This window comes from Callorhinus ursinus, unplaced genomic scaffold (assembly GCF_003265705.2).
Source record: "Callorhinus ursinus isolate GAN/ISIS: 27379988/994484 unplaced genomic scaffold, GSC_fseal_2.0 scaffold71, whole genome shotgun sequence".
Lineage (NCBI taxonomy): Eukaryota > Metazoa > Chordata > Mammalia > Carnivora > Otariidae > Callorhinus > Callorhinus ursinus.
The window spans coordinates 3232209-3255334 of record NW_027397133.1 but is presented as its reverse complement, the minus strand read 5'-3'; the positions used below and the strand labels follow the sequence as shown (position 1 = coordinate 3255334).

The 23126-nt window shown below is 48.5% G+C and overlaps 1 protein-coding gene across 1 annotated transcript; it reads left to right on the top strand.

Annotated features, from left to right (window-relative positions):
* The first annotated feature begins 10448 nt into the window (after positions 1 to 10448).
* C5AR1 (complement C5a receptor 1) lies at positions 10449 to 22326 on the top strand. The gene is made up of 2 exons (XM_025849476.2): positions 10449 to 10587; positions 20001 to 22326. Exons 1-2 carry the CDS (start codon positions 10585 to 10587, stop codon positions 21051 to 21053), a joined length of 1056 nt encoding a protein of 351 aa, XP_025705261.1. The 5' UTR covers positions 10449 to 10584; the 3' UTR covers positions 21054 to 22326.
* The last annotated feature ends 800 nt before the right edge of the window (positions 22327 to 23126 follow it).

Here is a 23126-nt window from a genome sequence, read left to right as displayed (position 1 = left end):
TTGAGTTTTTGAATATCACCTCCATTCATCTGGTTATATAATCCTTGTTCAGTCTTTCATCACATGGAGGATATTACTATGTTCTCTCCTAGCATCTAGATTTGGTGTGGAAAAGTTGGGTGCCAGTCTGATTTGTATTCTTTTTTCGGGGGAGGATTTCCTTTTTTTTTTTTTTTTTTTAAAGATTTTATTTATCTATTTCAGACAGAGAGTGAGCACACGCAGGGGGAGGGGCAGAGGCAAAGGGAGAAGCCAACTCCCCGCTAAGCAGGGAGCCCGATGCGGGGCTCAATCCCAGGACCCCAGGATCATGACCTGACCCAAAGGCATACACAACTCATTGAGCTACCCAGGCGCCCCTGTATTCTTTTTTTTTTTTAAGAAACCCTTTTCTCCCCCTTTTCTGGTTTTCTCTAATACTTGGATATTTTAAAATCTGGCTAATATTTATTTTTTTAATCCCCCCACCCAATCTGTCTTGCTCATCATACCATAAACAGTTCAGTATGAGGCATTGTGTCTTTAGTTCTTGGTTGATATTCTTAGTTATTATTTATAATAATAATATGAGTTATAAAATTCTTAGTTAATTTTTTTCACATTGTGTCCCTATTTCTCTTCATCGGAGAGATTCTGTAGGATAGAAGTTAGACCTTTTTTTATTTTTTAAAAGATTTTATTTTATTTTTACTTTTTATTTTATTTTCTTAAGATTTTATTTATTTAAGAGAGAGGCAGAGAGAGAGCGCACGCGAGCAGGAGCTGGGGGAGGGGCAGAGGGAGAGAGAGAAGCAGACTCCCCGTGGAGCAGGGAGCCCGATGCTGGGCTCGATCCCGGGACTCTGAGATCATGACCTGAGCCGAAGGCAGACGCTTAACTGACGGAGCCACCCAGGCGCCCCTTATTTATTTATTTATTTATTTATTTATTTATTTATTTATTTATTTAAATTTATTTCCTTAAGTAATCTCTACAACCAATGTGGAGCTCAAACTCACGACCCCGAGATCAAGAGTCACATGAGCCACCAACTGAGCCAGCCAGGCGCCCCCAGAACTTTCACGTATATCATCCACATATCTTACATTTTTCCTTAGTTTCTCCCTCACTCTGTCCCATATGGATGCCTTTTGGGCTAGTATTTTCAGCTCCCTCATTTATTCTTTAGCTGTATCTATCCTGCCATTTAACACATCTATTGAGATCTTTATTTCAGCAATTATCATGTTGATATCCCTTGTCTCCCATTAGGTTCTACTTCATAACATCCTCTTCTTGCTCTGAATTTTCAGTATCCTCCCTTAGTTCTCTAAGGATATTTGTTATGCTTGCTTTACATGCCTTATTAGCTCCACTTCATTGGGTATAGTTTCTTCCAAGCCTGACTGAAATATGCGAGCCTCCTGGGCATGCCGGCAATTTTGTGCTACAGAAAAGGTAACAATTTGGTTGTCTTTATTTTTTTTAAAGATTTTATTTATTTATTTGAGAGAGAGAATGAGACAGAGAGAGAGAGAGCATGAGAGGGGGGAGGGTCAGAGGGAGAAGCAGACTCCCCGCTGAGCAGAGAGCCCGATGCGGGACTCGATCCCGGGACTCCAGGATCATGACCTGAGCCGAAGGCAGTCGCTTAACCAACTGAGCCACCCAGGCGCCCCTACTTTTCTTTTATTTGAGCATTGATTTAGAGGTGAAGCAGAGAAACTGATTCCTATTCGTCAAAAGAAAAAAATGTGGTTAGAAAGTGAATTACTGCTTCTGGCCAGAGCAGATACAATTTTCTGGTAAAAAAAAAAAAAATCATCAAGGGTCATCCATGTGTGGTAGACAGTGTGGATGCCTCTCCCCACCAAGGAGCTGACAGTTTCCAGCACATGGTCAGCCTCTCAGCTCAGCTTTTTCTGCCATCACTTAACTTATTTGGACTTCAGGTGCGGCCCCCAAAGTGGGAGGAGTTTACAATCTCCCAGGTTGGGGCAACCCATACCCAAAGCAGGATAGGAGTGAGGGCATCAATGCCCATCAATGCCCAGCCTCCCCATCCTTCGTGGGAAGATCCTGGGGCACGTTCTGCCTGGTTCCTCATAGGGTCCCCAGCAGGATTGAGCCCCAGGTGCCCACAACTGTACCCAGGTGATTAACACACACTTTATTGGCCTTTCCCCCTGCCCTGCGGCTCCGTTCTCTACCTCTTCACTCCTGCTTCCTGAGATCAACCCCCACATAAACTACCGCCACCCAAATCATTGTCTCAGTCATTTTCTCTGCTTTTGGGGAAATGCAAGCAAAACTGCGAGTCCTCTCCATATCTTGTCCTATTTTCATTCTTCTCATGTGCTTCCCCCCCTTTTTCATATTTGCTCTTCTTCTTGGGGGGGAGGAGGTGCATGTTAAATAGTTTAAAATTAGAGAATAATATAAATTGTTTATTTCCAAGAAAACATCTCTGCCTTCATTTCGGATTTTCAGCTGATTGCAAATGTATGTACCCATGGGGTGCCTGACTGCCTTAATCACAAGAGCGTGTGACTCTTGATCTTGGGGTTGTGAGTTCAAGCCCCATGCTGGGTGTAGCAATTACTTAAAAATAAATAAATAAACTTAAATAATGTATGCACTCATGATCAAACACAATAGAGACAGACTCTAAAAAGGACAAGACTTAAAACATCTCCACAGGGGGACAGCATCTCTGTAGTGAGGGCAGAATAGGAAACTTGACCAGTTTCTCCGAGGGATGCTCTAGTCCAGCGCTTCTTAGTCTTTAAGTTGTCCAGGAAGCACCTGGGCCTCTTGTTAAAATACAGGTTATAGGGGCGCCTGGGTGGCTCAGTTGGTTGAGCATCCGACTTGGTTTCAGCTCAGGTCATGATCTCAGGGTCTTGAGATCAAGCCCCATGTCAGGCTTCACACTAAGTGCAGAGTCTGCTTGAGATTCTCTCCCTATGCCCCTCCCCATGCTCGCTTGCTCTCAAATAAATAAATAAATCTTGAAAAAAATACAGATTATAATTCAGCAGGGCAGAGCCTGAGATTCTGCATTTCTTGCACACCCAGAAGATGCAGGTGCTGGGGACTGGGGACTGCACTTTGGGGAATGAGGGGCTTAAAGTTGGGGGTAAAGATGGTAACCTAAAGAGGTACCACCCCACCTCACCTGATCTGACCCATTTCCCCTCGTTCCCCCAAACTTGATTTAGGATCTTTACTTTATTATTTATTTAAGATTTTATTAATTTATTCAAGAGAGAGCATGCATGATGGTGGGGGACAGAGGCAGAGGGAGAAGCAGACTCGCTGCTAAGCAGGGAGCCCCGATGTGGGACTGAATCCAGGCCCCTGGGATCATGACCTGAGCCAAAGGCAGACGCTTAGCCAACTGAGCCACCCAGGCGTCCCTAAAGATTGTATTTTTAAGTAATCTCCCCACTCAATGTGGGCCTCGAACTCACAACCCCAAGATGGAGAGTCACACATTCCACCGACTGAAGTGTGCTGGTAGCCGCCCCAAACTGGAAATGACTGGAATATCCTTCAGACTGATGAACGAAGAAACTGTCTGCCCCACATCTGTACGGTGGAATACCGCTTACGGTTAAGAGGGACTTTTGCTACACACAGTGACAGGGATGAATTTTCAACGTATTATGCTAAGTGAGAGAAGTCAGGCTCAGAAAGCCGCATACTGTATGATTCCATTTATAGAACATTCTGGAAAAGGCAAAACTCTGGTGATGGAGAAGAGATCAGTGGTTGCCAGGGGTTATGGGTGGGGGAGGGGTTGACTACAGAGAGGCAGCCCGAGGGCATTTTCTGGGGGTAATGAGACTCTTCTGGGTCTCATTTGTGGTGGTGGTAATGCATCTCAGGGTTTTTGTCAAGATGTATAGGACTGCACGCCCCAAAGAGTGGGGTGTGTTGTATTAATGTCAAAATAAATGAACACAACTTAAAAAAAAATAGGGGGCGCCTAGGTGGCTCAGTTGGTTAAGTGTCTGCCTTCGGCTCAGGTCATGATCCCAGGGTCCTGGGACTGAGTCCCACGTCGGGCTCATTGCCTGGCGGGGAGTCTGCTTCTCCCTCTGTCCCTCCCTGCTTGTGCTCTCTTTCTCTCTCTGATCTCTCTCTCTCAAATAAATAAAATCTTAAAAAAAAAAATCTTAGGATTGACATTTTAGGATCAGAGATGCTCACACTCTTCACATCCATACTATTTTAGAATTAGAAACTTCTAGAAATTTCAGAGTACTAATTATCACGTAAGCTCCCATTCTGTGTTGGGTCAGGCCTGGCACTTCTCATCGTGACCTGTCTTGGTTATTGTGAAGCGTGTGGTGCGCTTCTTCTTGCTGATGGTGCTGTTTTCCGCCGGCCTTCCAGAGACCCTCTGCCGGACGCTGTGGCCTCCACTTTCTTCTCCCAGCTGCCCCCTGGGGCCTCCTGTCACCGCCTGGTTCCCGGGCTCAGCCAGGGCTGGAAGTTTTCTGGGAGTCAGTCTGGCCAGGGTCAGAAGATTGTGTGGGCCCCACCACTGCTGCCGATGGGCCCCCCACATCCTTCCTCAGGGGACCTTGTGGCCAAGAAGGAGGAGCCTCAGGATAGAATGGCCAACATGTGTCTGGCTCGGGGTTTCCTGTGGTAGCTGGCAGGGTGGTGGCTGGCCACAGCTGCTCCTCTCTGGGGCCTGGAGGCTGCAGGCACATGCTTGGCTCAGCCAACTTCAGACACTAGGAAATGTGGATACAAAGTAACGTGGCTCGGGCCCCCTGGGTGGCTCAGTCGATGAAGCTTCTGCCTTCAGCTCAGGTCATGACCCCAGATTGAGTCCCACGGCAGGCTCCCTGCTCAGTGGGGGAGTCAGCTTCTCCTTCTGCCTCTGTCTGCCATTCCCCCTGCTTGTGTGTGCTCTCTCTCTGTCACCTATATAAAATCTTAGAAAAAAAATAATGTGTGCTTTGTATGCCACCTGGTCATGGTCCCTTTCTGCTCCTTTTTTTTCCATCCTGTAAATTTGAAGCCTCTCGGGCCTACTTTAAAAAACCCTTTGAACTGACATGTAACACCCAGACAGGAAAGTTCCTCAGTCATGAAGGTGCGGCTTAATGAATTGTCATTCAGATCAAGAAAAAGCACGTTTCTAGCCCCCAGACCCCCTCGGCCCGAGCGCCCCTTAAAGTTTCTGCCCCCAAGAGGAACCTCTGTCCGGGCTTATGACACCAAAATCTAGTTTTTGTTCTCAAATTTCTTTCTTTCTTTTTTCTTTAAAGATTTATTTATTTATTTTGGGGGGGAGGCAGAGGGAGAGGGGGAATCTCACGCAGACTCCACACTGAGTGGGGAGCCCGAGGCAGGGCTCGATCCCACAACCCTGAGATCATGACCTGAGCCAATAATCAAGAGTCAGATGCTAAACTGCCTGAGCCGCCCAGGTGCCCCTGTACGAATTCTTTATAGAGGCTAGGTACAACTCCTTTGCTGGAGATATGTAACGTATCTTCCTACACTCTCTGAGTTGTCAGACCTACTACCAATTTTTTTTTTCTCTCAAGGCAAACTGAAAGAATCCCAGCGCTTTATTTTGAAACTGTAGGTCTTTCTAACTACTGGTAAGAACAAATCTCAGCAAGAGCAGGAAAAAAATCTTTTCTCCTTCCTCCCTAATTTCAGGAAAGCAGATATGATTCTGCATCCTAAAAATGCCCCTATAAATATTCTAACAAAGGAATCTTATAAGACACCTAAACTTCAGATTTTGTTATGTCCTAGGTAAGTAACTTAAAAAAAAAAGGGTTTTATTTATTTTTCAGAGAGGGAGCACAAGCAGGGGGAGCAACAGAGGAAGAGGGAGAAGCAGGCTCCCCGCTGAGCAAGGACCCCCCCCCCCGCGACGTGGGACTCGATCTGGGATCATGACCTGAGCTGAAGGCAGACGCTTCACTGACTAAGCCACCCAGGCGTCCCTATGTAAGTAACTTTTAACCCCTAAAAACTCTGTCATTATGATTGGTCGATATGTAGTAAAAAATTTACCCTTGTCCAAAGAGAGTTCTGGCTTTTCCTCATCTCCTGGAAGGTAATTGCAGCTCTTGGAATGAATGTCTTGCCTGATAAGAGTGTCTTGGTTTACCTGGAGCCTTGGGCTACTCCAGATACTCTAACAATGGGATTTAAGGTGGGGGCTTTGTGTCACGTGGCATCAATCAGCTAGGCCTCCAGAGGGTCTGAAGACTGAGATCAGCCATGGTGGTGACCAACTGGGTCTACCTGACCAAGCCCCAGCAAAGACTAGACATCAAAGCCTGGATGAGCGTCCTGGTAGGCGATGCTCCATCTGTATTGTCACACGCTGTGGCCGACAAAGAGCTGTCCACGTCTCTGTGGGGGGAGGACAAGTGGAAACTCTTGAGTACAGAGCTCTCCTGGTCTCTGCCCCCTGCATCTCTTCCCTTGGCTGATTATAGTCTCTGTCCTTTCCATGTAATAAACTGTAACTATGAGCACAACTGTTTCCAGACTCAGCAGAGAGGGCAACCTTGTGGGCTGTTCCTGCATCTCGCAGTTGTCTGATTTAATAATGGAAGAAATTCATTGGCCCATCCTTCTCTCACATAGTTTCCTCTGCTAGATTTCTTGTTGCTTTTTTTTAAAGATTTTTATTTATTTATTTGACAGAGTGCACAAGCAGGGGGAGTGGCAGGCAGAGGGAGAGGGAGAAGCAGGCTTTATGCTGAGTAAGGAGCCTAATGCGGGACTTGATCCCAGGACCCTGGGATCATGACCTGAGCCAAACGCAGATGCTCAACCAACCCTAGAGCTTACTTAAAAAAAGAAAAAAAGAAAAGTAAAAAGAAACAGATGAAATAATAATAGTAACACGCTCAATAATATAATTATTATATATTCGAATTAGGCCAATGATATTAATGATATATTAATATATTCTAGTCATAATGGTCTTGATATTATATATTTATATTATATTGTTACAAACAATAATCTTTAGTATGTAGTGATAACAAAAATGTAATTAATATATTTTGCTTAACCCAATTTATCCAAAATATTTTAACAAACAATACAATATAAAAATTACTGAGATCTTTTACAGTCTTTTTTTTTTTTTTTTTTTTGCAGTAAGTCTGAAATCTGGGGTGTGGGTTACACTCACGGAACATCCCAGTTTGTACGTACCACATTTCAGTTACTCAGTAGGCACATGTGGCTGGTGTAGCCAACAGCACGGGTCTGGGTCTTGGGGAGGGAGAAACACCAACATTGGGAATGATGTACACCCACTCTGCCCCAGTTCCACTTGTGGAGAGTTATTGCAAGAAATGCTGTATGGGGACGCCTGGGTGGCTCAGTCGGTTAAGCGTCTGCCTTCAGCTCAGGTCACGATCCCAGTACCCTGGGATCGAGCCCCACATCGGGCTTCCTGCTCAGCAGAGGGTCTGCATCTCCCCTCCCCCTGCCCCTACCCCCTGCTCATTTCCTCTCTCTCTCTGTCTCTGTCTCAAATAAATAATAAATAAAATCTTTAAAAAACTGCTTGTATGCAGGCACCAAGATACGTGTATGAAGGTGTGCCAGTGGTATGAACAAAAGTGTTGGAAACCACCTAATTCCACCAGTAGGGAAATAACTGAATAAACAGGTTTCTAGCTAAGATTTATTATGCTGTTAAAATGGACAAAAGGTGTTTTTCAATGTAGTTACAAAAACATGATTTGGAAAGCAAAAGTGATAAGAGCACTTTATTGGAACAATTGGTGAGATTTGGACAAGGACTGAGGATTGTGTCAGGAGTCCATTTCCTGCTTGCCCTGTGGTAAAGAGGCACGGGGTTTCCAGCTTACCCTCAAGTGATTCTGGAGGAAAATGCAAAAATAGAGATATATAGATATAAATGTGGACCTTCTGCGTCACTTTCCCAAGGCTTCCCAGCCCCCACAATTGCATGAGCCAGTTTATTTCTCTCTCTCTCTTTCTTTTCCTTCCTTCCTTCCTTCCTTCCTTCCTTCCTTCCTTCCTTCCTTCCTTCCTTTAATTTGACTTATTTGACAGTGAGAGAGGGAACACAAGCAGGGGGAGTGGGGGAGGGAGAAGCAGGCTTCCTGCGGAGCAGAGAGCCCGAAGCGAGCCTTGATCCCAGGACTCTGGGATCCTGACCTGAGCCGAAAGCAGATGCCCACTGACTGAGCCACCCAGGCGCCCCCATAAGCCAGTTTCTTAAGACAAATATCCTTCCCTTCTTCCCTCCCTCTCCTTCCCTCCCCCCACCCCATTCCTTTATCGTATTTTTTTTTTTTTGAGGTTGATTTATTTTAGAGAGAAAAAGCAGGGGAGAGGAGGAGAGAGGGAGAGAGAGAATCTCCAGCAGAGTCCCCACTGAGCAAGGAGCTGGATGCAGGGCTCCATCTCATGACCCTGGGACCATGACCTGAGCAGAAATAAAGAGTCAGCCGGTCAACTGATTGAGCCACCCAGGCACGCCTCTTCCTCTTAGTTTTTAAATTTTATTTATTTAGTTAGTTTTTTAAAAAAGATTTTATTTATTTATTTATTTATTTATACTTATTTATTTGAAAGAGAGAGGAGATGGGGCGCCTGGGTGGCTCGGTGGTTAAGCGTCTGCCTTCTGCTCAGGTCATGATCTCAGGGTCCCGGGATCGAGCCCTGGCTCCTGCTCAGCAGGGAGTCTGCTTCTCCCTCTGCCTCTGCCTCTCCCCCCAACTCGTGCTCACTCTCTCTTTCAAATAAATAAATAAAATCTTAAAAAAAAAAAAGAACCTATAATTTAAGGCACTACACAACTTTGGTCCAAAATCCTAAAAAACATCAAGGGGGTGTGACCTGGCTTTCTGAGCCTCCCCCAGCTCCAGCGCCCCCTTGAGGTCAGAGTGTGTAACAACACCTCCTCCCAACCAGCACCAAACCCTCATAAACCCACCTTCCAAATCCTTGCTCAGTCCATGTAGACCCCACACATGGCTTCAATTCAGTGCAACTAAAACTTTCTAAACATAGCGCACCCGTGTGTCCGTCCCCAAACACAAATACCACACTTGTAAAAGTATAGCTGAACACATTCCAAACTCCATAGGAGTTTCAGAAGGATGGAGTGGAGACTTGTCACTTAAAAAAAAAATTTTTTTTTTTGGTAGGGGTAGTGCATTTCTGCATTGTTCAGATGTTTGCAGTGCTCATGGATTACCTTTGCCATGAAAAGAAAGCTATATATTTACAAGGTTGAAGGCTGCTGTAGCAAAATGTTATTTGCAGAGGAAAGACCTGGGTGCTATATTCCAGAGCTGCCGAAGAGCACAGGAAAGGGGCGCCTGGGTGGCTCAGTTGGTTAAGTGTCTGCCTTCGGCTCAGGTCATGATCCCAGGATCCTGGGGCCGAGTCCTGCATCGGGCTCCCTGCTCTGCGGGAAATCTGCTTCTCCCTCTCTCTCTGCCCCTCCCCCTGCTTGTGTTTTCTCTCTCTCTCTCTCTCTCTCTCTCTGTGTGTGTGTGTGTGTGTGTGTGTGTGTGTGTCAAATAAATAAATAAAATCTTTAAGAAAAAAGAACATAGGAAGAATGAGCCTGTCTCTCTGCTCATCATCACAACCACACTCACCGAGGTAGGCTCAGAAAGGTTCCCAATGATGTCCATGTCCTAATTCCTAGAACCCGATGATGTCCATATCCTAATTCCTAGAACCCGTGGCATGACCTTATATAGCAAAAGGGACTTTGCAGTTAAGGGTATCCTGGATTACCCAGAGGGGTCTTAAATGTAATCACAAGGGTCCTTATATGGGAGAGGCAGATGGGAGTTTGCAACCCACAGTAGGAGAGGAGGTGTGACCACAGAGGCAGAGGTTGGAGTGACGGCCACCAACCAAGGAATGCTAGCAGTCACCAGAAGCCAGCAGAAGCAGGAACTGATTCCCTGCTAGCACCTCTGGGGAGTGGGGATCGCAGCCCTGCTGTCACCTCGATTTCAGACTTCCGGCCTCCAGATCTGTGAGAGGATACATTCCTGGGTTGGTTTGCCACCTTCCAAACCCAACGCAGGAGGATGTAACAGTCCCCAAGTGCTGGGCCACCTCCACAGACCTGCTTGGCCTTTCTGGGCCTCCAAGCAACCTGGCTGGGAGGCTGGGGCTCACCATCCCTGTGCCCCAGAACCCCCAGGGGGAATTTGAGCCAGTTGGACCTCTGAGCTTTTTCTGCAGCTGCCCGGGGCCCTAGAAGGTCCCAAATGGGCAAACTGAGGCCAAAAGAGGGGCTGAGCCTAGAACAGGGCAGGGGGCTCTTTTATCTGGATTACACCCTCGCCAGGTGAGGGACTTCCTCAGTTTTGCAATCCCAGCCTCCCTCCGCTGACTGGAAGGAGGTATTCAGAGCTCTCTGGGTGAGTTCCCCACGGAAGCAGCCCCAGATGGGGGTGCCCAGTGTGCAGACCAATGAGGGCCCCAGAAGGGAAAAACTGGTCATTTCCTCCCTGTGATCTGCGCCCTCCCTTGGGGCTTAAAAACCACAGTCTGTGGGCAGGAAGGACCTTTGATCAGTGGGGATCCTGGGAGACCTGAACATGGTGAGTTCCCCAGAGGGATCGTGGGCTCGGACACCTTCTCCTTTCCTTGCTGGGTCTCTCCCCGCCCCCACCTCTCCCCTTTGTATTCTTTCTCCCTCCCCTCTCTGTCCTCCGTCTCCTCCCTGCTCCCCTGACCCTCATCTCAGACTCTCCGGGGCTGGGATGCGGCTAAGAAGGAAGATTGTCACGGGATTATAGCTGCCTCGATGCCCTAGGCTGGAATCCGAAAGGTCCCCAGGGCAGGAAACCCGTGCGTTGGGTCTGATTAGATGACACCCGTCCTCAAGTGGAGGGATCCACGAGACGTGTTTCAGGCAGTGGGAACAGCAGGAGCGAAGACTGGGAGGCTGCAAAGAGCTGGCTTGGAAGAAAGCAATCCACCCTGACTTTCAGACGTTCTGAATTGTAGAGACAGGGAAACTGAGGCCCAGGCAGGAGCAGAGATGGTCCGGGTCCTTCAGTGGTTCGTGGTTGGCCCAGCCTGTCTCATGGATTCTGTCGGTGTCAGAGGGAGGCTGTCTCCAGGCCCAGGGAGGGCCCCCCTTCCCCACCTCACGCACACCTGTGCCCCCAAGGCTAGGTTCGAGAGAGGCAGGGCTATGATTTGGTACCTGCCGCGCTAGACGTTCTTGTTTTGCTTCATCTGGGTGAAAGAGGAAATGGAGGACACATTAGCTGACCAGGGAGGGGCTTGACATTGCCTCATTCCACTTTTGAGACCTGACCAGGACCAGCTGGACTTTGAGAAACCAACTCTTGGCTTCACCTTCTTTTCCTTTCCATAACATGGTCCCCAATACCAAAGGGTATTCAGTGAAGAGTCCCTCTCCCTTGCCCAGCCCAGCGCCTCGGACTCCTTGTCACGGCCCCCAAAGGCAACTGTAGGCATCAGTGTGTGTTGGATCCTTCCAGAATCAGTCGACAGGTGCTCAAGGACAGAGGTGCAGGGAATGAAGTAGGGGGTAGTTTGGCAAGGGGGTCAAATTGAAATAAGCTTCAAATTCTGCTTCTCCTGTGTCACAGGAAGCCTAGAAAAGGATTTATCTTATCTGGGCTTCCTTCTCTTTACCTTGAAGATGGGGATAACAATCTTACAGAATTAGAACCTATATCATAGGCTCATCGAGAGAACTAAGTAATACACGGAAAGCTCTTACGGGGCATACAGTTGGTGCTCAATGCATGGGACGTGTCTGTCCTTTCTCCCCCAGGCAAATAGAAGTACATTCTACACATTAGCCTGCATCTTGCTTTTTTTTTTTTTTTTTGGTCATGACTAATGTAGAGTATCATTAGCCAGTATTTATTGAGCGCTTACTGCATGCCAGACCCTGTGCTATGCTCTTTGCATTTACATCTATGGGGAAGATACTGTTGTCATCCCTGTGTATTTCAAGGGAATTCCTTCTTTCTTTTTATCCACTGTATAATAGTCTACTGGGCTGGTCCATCCACTCTCAATGGCGAATCTTGGTTGTTTCCCATATTTTGCCTTTAAAACCAAAGTTACATCTTTGGCCCAAGTCTCGGTTTCCAGAACTGCAAAGGCTGAGTCCACGGGCGATTTTTCTCTTAACAGATCTTGCCACAAGTTATACCAGCTTATATTTCCCACCTACAGAGCACGAGAGTGTCCGCCCGCACCCTCACCGGCCCATCAAACTTTCTTTTTTTTTGCCAACCTGCAAGGCAGTTCACTGCATCCTCCAAGGACCTGGAGGCTTGTGTTTTTCGCGGGGTTTAAAAACTGTGCGTGTTGTGGGGTCACAGAGGTCATGCAATTCAAGAAAATCGATGGGAGTCAAGATGCCCACCCTCACTCTCATATCCCATTTCTCCAAGGATGTAACCTCTGTGGCTCCATGTGGTTCTGTGGGTGGATTATTTAAAGATGTGTGTGCTGGGCGCCTGGGTGGCTCAGTTGGTGAAGCGACTGCCTTCGGCTCAGGTCATGATCCTGGAGTCCCGGGATGGAGTCCCACATCGGGCTCCCTGCTCAGCGGGGAGTCTGCTTCTCCCTCTGACCCTCTTCCCTCTCGTGCTATCTCTCACTCTCTCTCTCTCTCAAATAAATAACTAAAATCTTAAAACAAAAAACAAAAAACAAAAAAAAGATGTGTGTGCTTGTAAGAATGGGGAGGAGGATGTCCGAGGCCTTGGGAAGCACACCTTGCCTCCTGTATTTACTGACTCTGACAGCATCCCTAAGGGGACCTGTTCTTTCCACTTAAAGGGGGGCACGGTTGGCAGGACTTCTCTTACTGGAAGGACCGGGAGGGATGGAAGGATCCCCTACTGGAAGCCGGGTGAGGGAGGCTAGGGCCTGGGGCAGAGTTTACAGCGCACCAGCTGCATGACTGTGTCGCCGTCACGCCTCTCCTCGGTGCTTTCAAAATCTTCTACTTGGCTTCCTCCTCTCGGCCGTGACCCCCTAACGCCCCATCTATGCTCCCATCTTCAGTGGCCTGGAGCTCCTCCTCAGCTGCTCTCTGGTCCTGCTGCCTCTCATCTCACCTGCTCTCAGCGACCAGAGGGATCTTTCTAAACTGAAACTAACCTAGCCCCTCTGCAGCTCAAACACTGCCCATGGCTCCCCATGACCCAAGGATAAGATAAAAATTCTTGAACATGAACATGGCGTGGGTGGATCTTCCAACCTCGTCTTGGCCACCTGCCGGCCACGCTGACCTTCTTTCATTTTCTGGTGGGTTGCACATTCCCTGGCTCTCACCTGTGGCTTTGGCTTTGGATGCATTCTCCCCCCACCCCCACAGTACTGTAGACCTGGTAGCCACTCAAGAGAGGGCTGGAACTCTCAGAAGTTCTCTCCTACCTCTGCCACTTGCTACCTGCGGGGAGGACCCGGGAAGCTCCCTTAAACTCTAAGAGGAGCCTCAGTTTTCCCATCTGTGAAACGGAGGTTGCAATAGGAACAACTCTGCGAGGGTTGTTCCGCGGATTCAATGAGCTAATACAGGCAAAGGGCTGAGAACAGAGCTTGACGAAGGTGACTGCTTTTCTTGTAAATACCGTGTCCTCTCCGCCCTGTTCTCTGATCCGTGCATGTCTCCTCAGGGCCACCACCTTGTCGCTCACCTCACCTGGACAGTTTCACTCTTCTCTTCTTCCCAGATCCTGCTCTGGAGCCCTTCCTGCGCACAATAGACAAGGGCTCTTAAAATGGGCCCATGACGGGTGCCTGGGTGGCTCAGTTGGTAGAGTGTGTGGCTCTTGATTGCGGGGTCGTGGGTTCGAGCCCCACGTTGGGGGTAGAGGTTACTTAAAAATAAAATCTTGGGGGAAAAAAACCCGGGCCTGTGAAGTTAGGAGCAATAGTATCCCACGCTTCTGGTTGTTGGGGACTTAAATACTGTTATTAGTTAATTAATGAACTAACACCTGGGAAGGGCTTAGAACAGTGTCTGGTCCCTTCATAGCCCCAGGCCTGCCTTGTCTGATTGGGCAGCCACCAGCCACGTGTGGTTATTGAAATTTAATTAAACTGCCCAAATTAAAAATGCAGGTCCTCAGACATGTCGGCCACCTTTCCCTCACCCTGCAGCCACATGTAGCTGGTGGCCACCACCAAGGACAGGTGCAGAAAGCTCTGTCGCATGGGGCTGCAGCCCGTCCACACCTCGCACCGGGCTGTGCCCTCCATCAAACACTCAGTCCTCACTGCTTGGGGGTTCCTTCGTCCCTCCTTGTAGACCGCACCTCCCCGCGGGCAGGTGCCAGGTGTGTCAGGGCCCCCCAGCTGATTAACATTAGTGCCGTGAAGATTTCTGCCTAGAATTGTGGAACCACAAATTCTTTTATATTGGCTATACAATGTCTGTTTCTTGGAATGGGCAGTGCACTCACTGGTATGGTTCCTCATACAAGAGGAACAAAAATATATACGGCGAAATGCTTCCTTCCAGTGCCTGCCCCCCCCCCCGCCACTGCCCAGCGCCCCCTCCTTTCTCCCTCCCTTCCCCCCCCCCTCCTGGGGCCAACCACTGGTACAGGCTTCCTCTGTCTTCCTCTAGAGCTGCTCTGGAGAGAGAGACACACACACAGGAGGGAAGGAGGGAGAGGAAGAGAGAGAGAGAGTCTTCTTTTGCAGGTTGCCTGCTTTATGCACTGTCTGGTCCTTGCTTTTTCTTATGATTTTTTTAAGATTTTATTTTAAAAATACATTCTTTTGTTTTTAAGTACTCTCTACGCCAAAGTGGGGCTTGAACCCACAACCCCCAAGATCAAGAGTTGCACGCTCCACCCACTAGGCCAGCCAGGCGCCCCTGGTCATTGCTCTCTAGCTGTCCCCCTAGATCTTGGAGCTCTTTCCACATCAGTGCATGGACACCTCATTCTTTCAGGTAGTTGCATAGCGTTCTGTTGTTCTCCATGTGTCATCAGTCATTTAGCCAGTCCCCTCGTGCTGGACACTCCGGTTATTTCCCATCTTTGTAGGGACGCTGCAAGGATGAAATTTTTCAAGCCACTTGCACTGGGAGGATCCTGAAAGCTGCAAGGTGTTAGAATCAGCATTTTTTTCCCCTGCCCTCATGAAGTCAGGGAAGGGAAAAGGGCCCCATGAGCTCATGCCAGGAAGGAGCTTTGTCAGCTGATGGGAGGAGTAGGGAGCATGAGAACAGGGTGTGGGGACGGATGCTCGCCTTTGGAGTCTGAGTCACTCGGGCAAAAGCTTCATGTTAGGGGCCCAGGGCAGACACACAATACTGAGCAGACCCTAAGGTGCGGGGGGCGGGGGTGGGGGTGGGGAGGGTGCGGGAAAGGGGGGGTGGTCTAGGGCCTCCTTCTGTGCCTGGCATTCACCCTTTAGTAACTGGAGCATGGGGATTGGGGTGGGGGAGTGGAGGGATGGGGGTGGGTGGGTCCCAGAAGAAAATGGGAAGAAGCCAGGGTGCTGGGGGCAGGGCGGGTGGGGGTGGGGGTGGGGGATGGTAGGGGTAAGGCTCCCAGCGGGGGCTATTTACCAATAGAAATATTTCAACAATTTGAACTTTCTCTTTTGAAAAAATTTCACACTTTACAGAAAAATTACAAGAATAATACAAAGAACTCCCATATAGTATAGTCTTTACCCAGATTCTCCAAATTTGCTTTATCAGTCAATCATTTGTCTATCTATCTATCTATCTGGTTCATGTCCCCCAAAACACCCATCTATCATTAATCACTAATCTATCGATCTATATATCTATCATCTTTTTTTCTGAACAATTTGAGAGTAAGTGGTAGGCATCATGCCCTTTGGCCCTCAAATACCTTAGCGTTCACTTCTCAAGAACAATTACCATCCCCGACATGACAACATGAGCAGAGCACAGTTATCGTTGTTGGGAAATGTAACATTTGGTGCAATATTATTGTCTGGGCTACAGATTGAGCAAACTTGCTCAGTTGTTCAAATACGCCCTTTGCGGCAAATGGGTTTTTCCTGCTCTGGGCTCCAGCCCAGCGTGTCACATGGCATTTGCTTGTCCTGCCTGTGTGGTCCCCGTTCACAAGGAACAATCCCTCACCCTTCCCTTGGCTTCATGACACTGGCGTGTTTTTTTTTTTTAATTAAGTAAAATTCACATAACATAAAATTAATTCACCATTTTAAAGTGTGCAGCGCAGTGGTGTTTATAGTACATTAGCTACGTCATGCAACCCTGAGCTCTGTTTCCAGAACATCATCATCACTCCCAGAAGAAACATACATCGTGGCTCACCTCGTTCCTTTTTATGGCTGAATCCTATTTTATGGCGTGGACCTACCAAAGCCTGCTCATCCCCATCTCAGCTGACATTGACACTTTCCCTATGAATAATGATGTAATCCCTGATATAGGTCCCCCAGCAAGGACCCCAGGGCCACCAGCCTGGCCCGCCTTCTGGCAACGTAAAGGGACTGAGAAATAAAAAAGAGTGGTTCAGGGAAGGATCTGAGCTCTTCGATCATCATAACATCAAGGAATAATGGTCATATTGGCTGCCCTTTCTTGTCCCGATACTGAGTGCCAGGCACTCGGCTGGCAGGGTACCCGAACATTGGTCATCTTATATAATCCACAAGGTGGCTGTTTCGGGGGGTATGAACCAAAGCCTGCAAATCCAGGTGCGCTAAATGTCCAGCTCTGGAGATTTCTGTAACAACCACGTCTCTTCCTCTCTGTCTCCTTTCCCTGGGTTGGTGACAAAGTGGCCTTCGGGGATGGGCTAGCTCCAAGGGCCATGGAGCTCATCATTGAAGTTTCTTCCTCCATCCACGGCCCCTCTTGGAAATGGTCTGGGGCAGCCTGCCCGGGGTTTGCATGCTAGCCTATATAGGTTTGAATTCCTAACCACATGACCTAGAACAGGCTACGTTACTTTCCTGTGCCTCCGCGTCCTCATCAAGAAAATGGGCGCATTAATAGCACGGACTTTTAGGGGGCGTGGCCAGGATCGGAAGAGCTAATGCTATGTCTGGCACATGATAAGTGCTGTCTAAATCCTGGATGCTAATGTACAATCATTCCAGGGGGATTTTCCTGCTGTGTCTGGTGCCTCTGGGGCTCGGATTTGCCTATAAGGCTCTCTCCAGCTCAACCGCGACTCATAGACACTTTCTTTCTTAGGGGGTCATGGTATTCCCAGCAGCTCAGTTTGGGAAGAAGTGCTCAGGACCCCTCTACTCTTTATTTTGTCTTATTTTGGAAATTTTCAAACACACAGAAGTAGAGAGAATGATACTGTGAACCTTAGTGTACCCATGACCCCGCTTCAACAGTTATCAATGTTTTGCTGTTCTTAATCACCCACTGTCCTCCCCTCCCTTCCTGTCTCCTGCCTCCCAGCGATTTCTTTTGCTGGAGTGTTTTTCTGAGAAAAAAAAAATTTTTTTTTTAAGATTTTATTTATTTATTTGACAGAGAGCGAGACAGCGAGAGAGGGAACACAAGCAGGGAGAGTGGCAGAGGGAGAAGCAGGCTTCCCTCAGAGCAGGGAGCCCGATGTGGGGCTCGATCCCAGGACCCTGGGATCATGACCTGAGCCGAAGGCAGACGCTTAACGACTGAGCCACCCAGGCGCCCCCCCAATTTTTTTTTTTTAAAGATCTTTAAATTTGAGGGGGGGTGGCATGCCTGGGTGGCTCAGTCAGTTAAGCGTTGGACTCTTGATTTCGGCTCAGGTCATAATCACAGGATCGTGAGATCGAGCCCCATGTAGGGCTCCGGGCTGGGTGTGCAGCCTGCTTGGGCTTCTCTCTCTCCCTCTGCCCCTCCCCCCCCCCACCTCCTGCTCACATGCATGCATGTGTGCACACTCTTTCTCTAAAAAAGAAAAAGGCTTTAAAAAATTTTTTAAAGTAATCTCTACACCCATCCTGGGGCTTAAGCTTACAACCCCGAGATCAAGCATTGCATGCCATACCCACTGAGCCAGCCAGGTGCGCTCCACTGCTGGAGTGTTTTAAAGCAAATCCAAGGCATCCTGTTTTACCAGCTATGTATCTTTATCCTTTTTTAAAAACATAAACACAAAACCACATCATCCTCAATAAAATTAGCACCGATTCCTTACTGTTGTCAAATACCCACTCCATTTTTGAGTGTCCCAGATTCTCAAAATGTCTGCTTTTGCAGTTGATTCTTCCAATCAGGATCCAAATGAGGTCTCTGTATTACCTTTGCTTGATATGCCCCTAAATCTCTTTTAATCAATGACAATTTCCTTTCCTTCTTTTCTTTCTTTCTTTCTTTCTTTCTTTCTTTCTTTCTTTCTTTCTTTCTTTCTTTTTTTTAACAATGCCATTTATTTGTGGGAGTAAACAAACCATTCGTCCTGTAGAGTCTGTGGTCTGATTTTGTCCCTGTGGTGTTTTTTATCATGTTCCTCTCTCCCCCGCTTTTCCTGTGGACTGGTAGTTCTGTTTTGTTTTGTTTCATTTTGAAGAGAGAGCGAGCGCACGAGAGTGTGGGGAGGGGCAGAGGGAGAGAGAGAATCTCAAGCAGGCTCCATGCCCAGCACAGAGCCCAACATGGGGCTTGATGCCATGACCCTGGGATCACCACCTGAGCCAATACCAAGAGTCAGATGCTCAACCGACTGAGCCACTCAGGTGCACCAAGACTGGTAGTTTTTGATCTAGAACTTTGATTAGACTCACATTTGTTCATTTGCAAAAATTACTCATAGGTGGGGCTGTGTCCTTTCTAAAGCATCACATCACATAGAACAGAACGTCGTCCGCTTGTCTCTCTTCTCCGGATGCTGAGGTTGATTGGCCGGTTTGGGGTACGAGCCCAGCCTGTTTGTTGTAAAGTTCCCATCAGTCTTTCACTCAATGGTTTTATCAGATGTTGATGGTCACCATCCAGACCCATTATTTCCTGAATTCTGTCATTCCAGCTGCAGGTATTATTCTTAGATTTTTCTCTAAAGGAAGACTTTCCCACATTGACTCTTGCTTTCCCTGAAATGTACCCTGTGCGAAATGGCAGGATAAAGGCTTGATTTGTTCCCTTTCTGGAAAAAAGGTGACCAATGGGTTTGCTTGTTCTTATTATCATTTTGAATTCATAGATCTTTATATATTAATGTGTTTCATTCCACAACATCATCATCATCATCATTATATACTCAAACTGGCTCATCTTTGACTAGGGGTCCCTCCCAGGCTCTTGTGTCCTTTTGACGTGTTCCCATCATTGTTTTTGTTTCCTAAGATTTTATTTATTTATTTGAGAGAGGGAGCACAGAGGGAGAGTGGGAGGGAGAAGCGGACTCCCCGTGGAGTAGGGAGCCGGATGCGGGGCTCAATCCAGGACCCTGAGATCATGACCTGAGCCGAAGGCAGCCGCTTAATGACTGAGCCACACAGGCGCCCCTGAGTTTCTTTGGTTCCCCCTTTCCCCTCACTTAAATGTTGTGCCCCAGTATGTGAGGCCCTGCTGAGCCACTACCTTCTCTGGGGAGCCACTGCCAGACGGAGCACGGAGCTGCCTCAGTGGGTGGGAGGCAGCAAAAGGGGGTGATGGTGGTGGTGGGTGGCCATGGGTAACTACCCAGTAATATCATCTCAGTTTGTCGATGACATTAAAACGAGCTAAGAAGCAGTGTGTCATGTGTGCCGGCCAGTCACAATGGACAGTGACTACAACGTTGCAGCAGGACTGGGTTTTAACCATTTGGTTGCTGGATCATAGGGATGTCCAGGGACTTCACGGGGAGGCGACAGGGTGGCCCGGAGACTCATCAGCATGGAAAGGTTTTTCCACTCTTATAAGTGGCATGACGCCCCCTAGCAGCCTCTCAGTCCTTAACACCCCCACTTTCCTGGGGAGGAACCTGGGGCTTCCAGCCACGGAGCTCCGACGGGCCCCTGGCACCTGTCTGCAGACTCATCCCCCTTTTGCCTCTCTGATCCCATCCAGACCTCTGTATATAGCACCCTGGAGTACCCTGACTATGGCACTGCCACCCTGGACCCCAACATGTCTGTGGATGAGTCTCCCAGCGCCCCCCGGCAGTCTGTTTCCGACACGATTGCCCTGGTAATCTTCATGACAGTCTTCCTGGTGGGAGTGCCAGGCAACACCCTGGTGGTCTGGGTGACGGGGTACGAGGTCCGGCGGACCATCAATGCCATCTGGTTTCTCAACCTGGCAGTGGCCGATCTCCTGTCCTGCCTGGCGCTGCCCATCTTGTTTGCCTCCATCATTCAGTATGGCCAGTGGCCCTTCGGCAGCGCCGCCTGCCGCATCCTGCCCTCTCTCATCCTGCTCAACATGTATGCCAGCATCTTGCTCCTGGCCATCATCAGCGCTGACCGCTTTCTGCTGGTGTTTAATCCCATCTGGTGCCAGAACTACCGAGGGGCGTGGCTGGCCTGGGTGGCCTGCGGCGTGGCCTGGGGCATGGCCCTGCTGCTGACCATCCCCTCCTTCATTTTCCGCCGGGTGCGCACAGAGTACTATCCCCTCAGGATGACCTGTGGCGTGGACTACGGCCTCAACGGGTTCCTGGTGGAGAGGGGCGTGGCCATCCTGCGGCTGGTCGTGGGCTTCCTGTGGCCGCTGGTGACGCTCAGCATCTGTTACACCTTCCTCCTGATCCGGACCTGGAGCCGCAGCGCTACCCGCTCCACCAAGACGCTCAAGGTGGTGGTGGCGGTGGTGACGAGCTTCTTCATCTTCTGGCTGCCCTACCAGGTGACGGGGATGATGCTGGCCTTGTTCTCCAAGAACACGGAAATCTTCACCTCCGTGTCCAGTTTGGACTCCCTGTGCGTGGCCTTCGCTTACATCAACTGCTGTATAAACCCCATCATCTACGTGGTGGCAGCCCAGGGATTCCACAGCCGCTTCCTCAAGTCCCTTCCGGCCACGCTCCGCCAGGTGCTGACCGAGGAGTCCCTGGGCAGGGACAGCAGGTCCTTCACCCTCTCCACGGTGGACACCCCAGCTGTGAAGAGCCAGGCGGTGTGAGGGGAGGGTCTTCCGGCCACCATCTGCTCAGTGCTCCCCCTTTCCCGCCTGTCCTTTCGCTCTTGGCCTCTCTGACCCCAGCCCTTGGTGGTGTGCTGATGTTTGAGTGAACACTCCTCCATTCCCTTCCATTTTTTTTCCAGACTGGTCCTCCCTCGCTTTCAGGTTGAATGGGTCCCTCTAGGGACCCTCAACTTTTCTTTCCATCCGAGGGCTTTGGAAAACAAGCAGAAACCAGTATTACCCCAGAGCACCCCCAAAGGGCGCCCTGTCTGTCTCTGCTGGGTGCAGGGGGAGCCCGTGAATAGAACACATTGGACACAGAGAAAACAGACAAATGGAAACTATCTAACCTTTAAACAATAGTGATGCATTTATTTCACAGAGAGCTGGGGAAAGGAGCCTCTCAAAAGGTATTCTTTTCAAGGACAAAGCAAAATTCACTGGCTAAGCTTTTCTAAGTGAGCCGATTTAAAGACAAGCAGAGAATTAAAGTGTCACTTAATTGGGTTTTGAGAAAATGCATAAGGTAAAAGGATGTTACATGGTTCCGGTGAAAAGCAGGTGTTGAGGAAGGCACGCGGGGAGGGGTTCGGAAACATTGGTTGGGCACCTCGGGGGAAGAGGGTCACAGGGAGATTGGACTTTTTACTTTGTAAACTGCTTTTTTGTGTGCACTTCTCAAAAAAAAAAAAAAAAGAAAGAAAAGAAACTTTTTTTTTTTTTTTAGAAAGAAAGAAACTTTGCTATCACTGTAGATTCACGTGCAGTTGTAAGTAATGATACAGAGGGATCTTGTGTGCCCTTGACCTGCTTTACTATGGGAACCTCTTGCAAAATGACATTACAAGATCAGGACTGGGATGTTGACATTGATACACTCGAGGGGCAGGACATTTTCATCACCACTAGGATCCCTGATGATGCCCTTTGTCAGTCACCCTCATGTTCCTCCACCCTCCCAGCCCTGTCCTGGACCCCCTGGCAACCATGAGTCCACTCTCCAAATTTGCCCTTTCAAGGAATGCTCTATCAACCATGGAACCTTTTGACTTAAAAAACAAAAACAAAAACCTAGTCTGAGGGCGCCTGGGTGGTTCAGTCGGCTAAGCAGCCGAGTCTTGATTTCAGCTCAGGTCATGATATCAGGGTCCTGGGATCGAGCCCCGCTTTGGGAGGAGGGGCTGTCTGAACACATCATGGAGTCCGCCTAAGATTCTCTCTCTCCCTCGCCCACTGCTCCTCCCCCTGCTTATGCACTCTCTCTCTCTCTCTAAAATAAATAAATACATCTTCGGGGCGCCTGGGTGGCTCAGTCGCTAAGCGTCTGCCTTCGGCTCAGGTCATGATCCCAGGGTCCTGGGATGGAGCCCCGCATCGGGCTCCCTGCTCCGCGGGAAGCCTGCTTCTCCCTCTCCCACTCCCCCTGCTTGTGTTCCCTCTTTCGCTGTGTCTCTCTGTCAAATAAATAAAATCTTTAAAAAAAAATCTTAAGAAAAAACTAGTCTTCAGCACTTGAATAATGAAAATTAAAAAAAATAAGCATTGTAATATTGTGTCACTTATAAATGACTTTAAAACATTTCTGTTTGGTGTTTTGTGTGTGCGTGCTTGTGTGTGATTGGCTAGAAATATACAGACCAGCACCGTCCAACAGAAATATGATGTGAGCTGCATGGTAGTTTTCAATTTACTAGTTGCCACACTAAAAAATTAAGGAGAACCAGGGGCACCTGGCTGACTTGGTGGAGCGTGAGACTCTTGATCTCGGGCTTGTGAGTTCGAGCCCTACGTTGGGTGTGGAGATTACTTAAATAAATTAATTAACTTTAAAAATGTAAAAGAAACAGATAAAATAACCCTGACGCTTAACCAACTGAGCTGCCCGGATGCCCCCCAAATTTTTTTTAAAAAGATTTTATTTATTTATTTGACAGAGAGAGAGACAGCGAGAGAAGGAAAACAAGCAGGGGGAGTGGGAGAGGGAGAAGCAGGCTTCCCTCCGAGCAGGGAGCCCGATGCGGGGCTCGATCCCAAGACCCTGGGATCATGACCTGAGCCGAAGGTAGACGC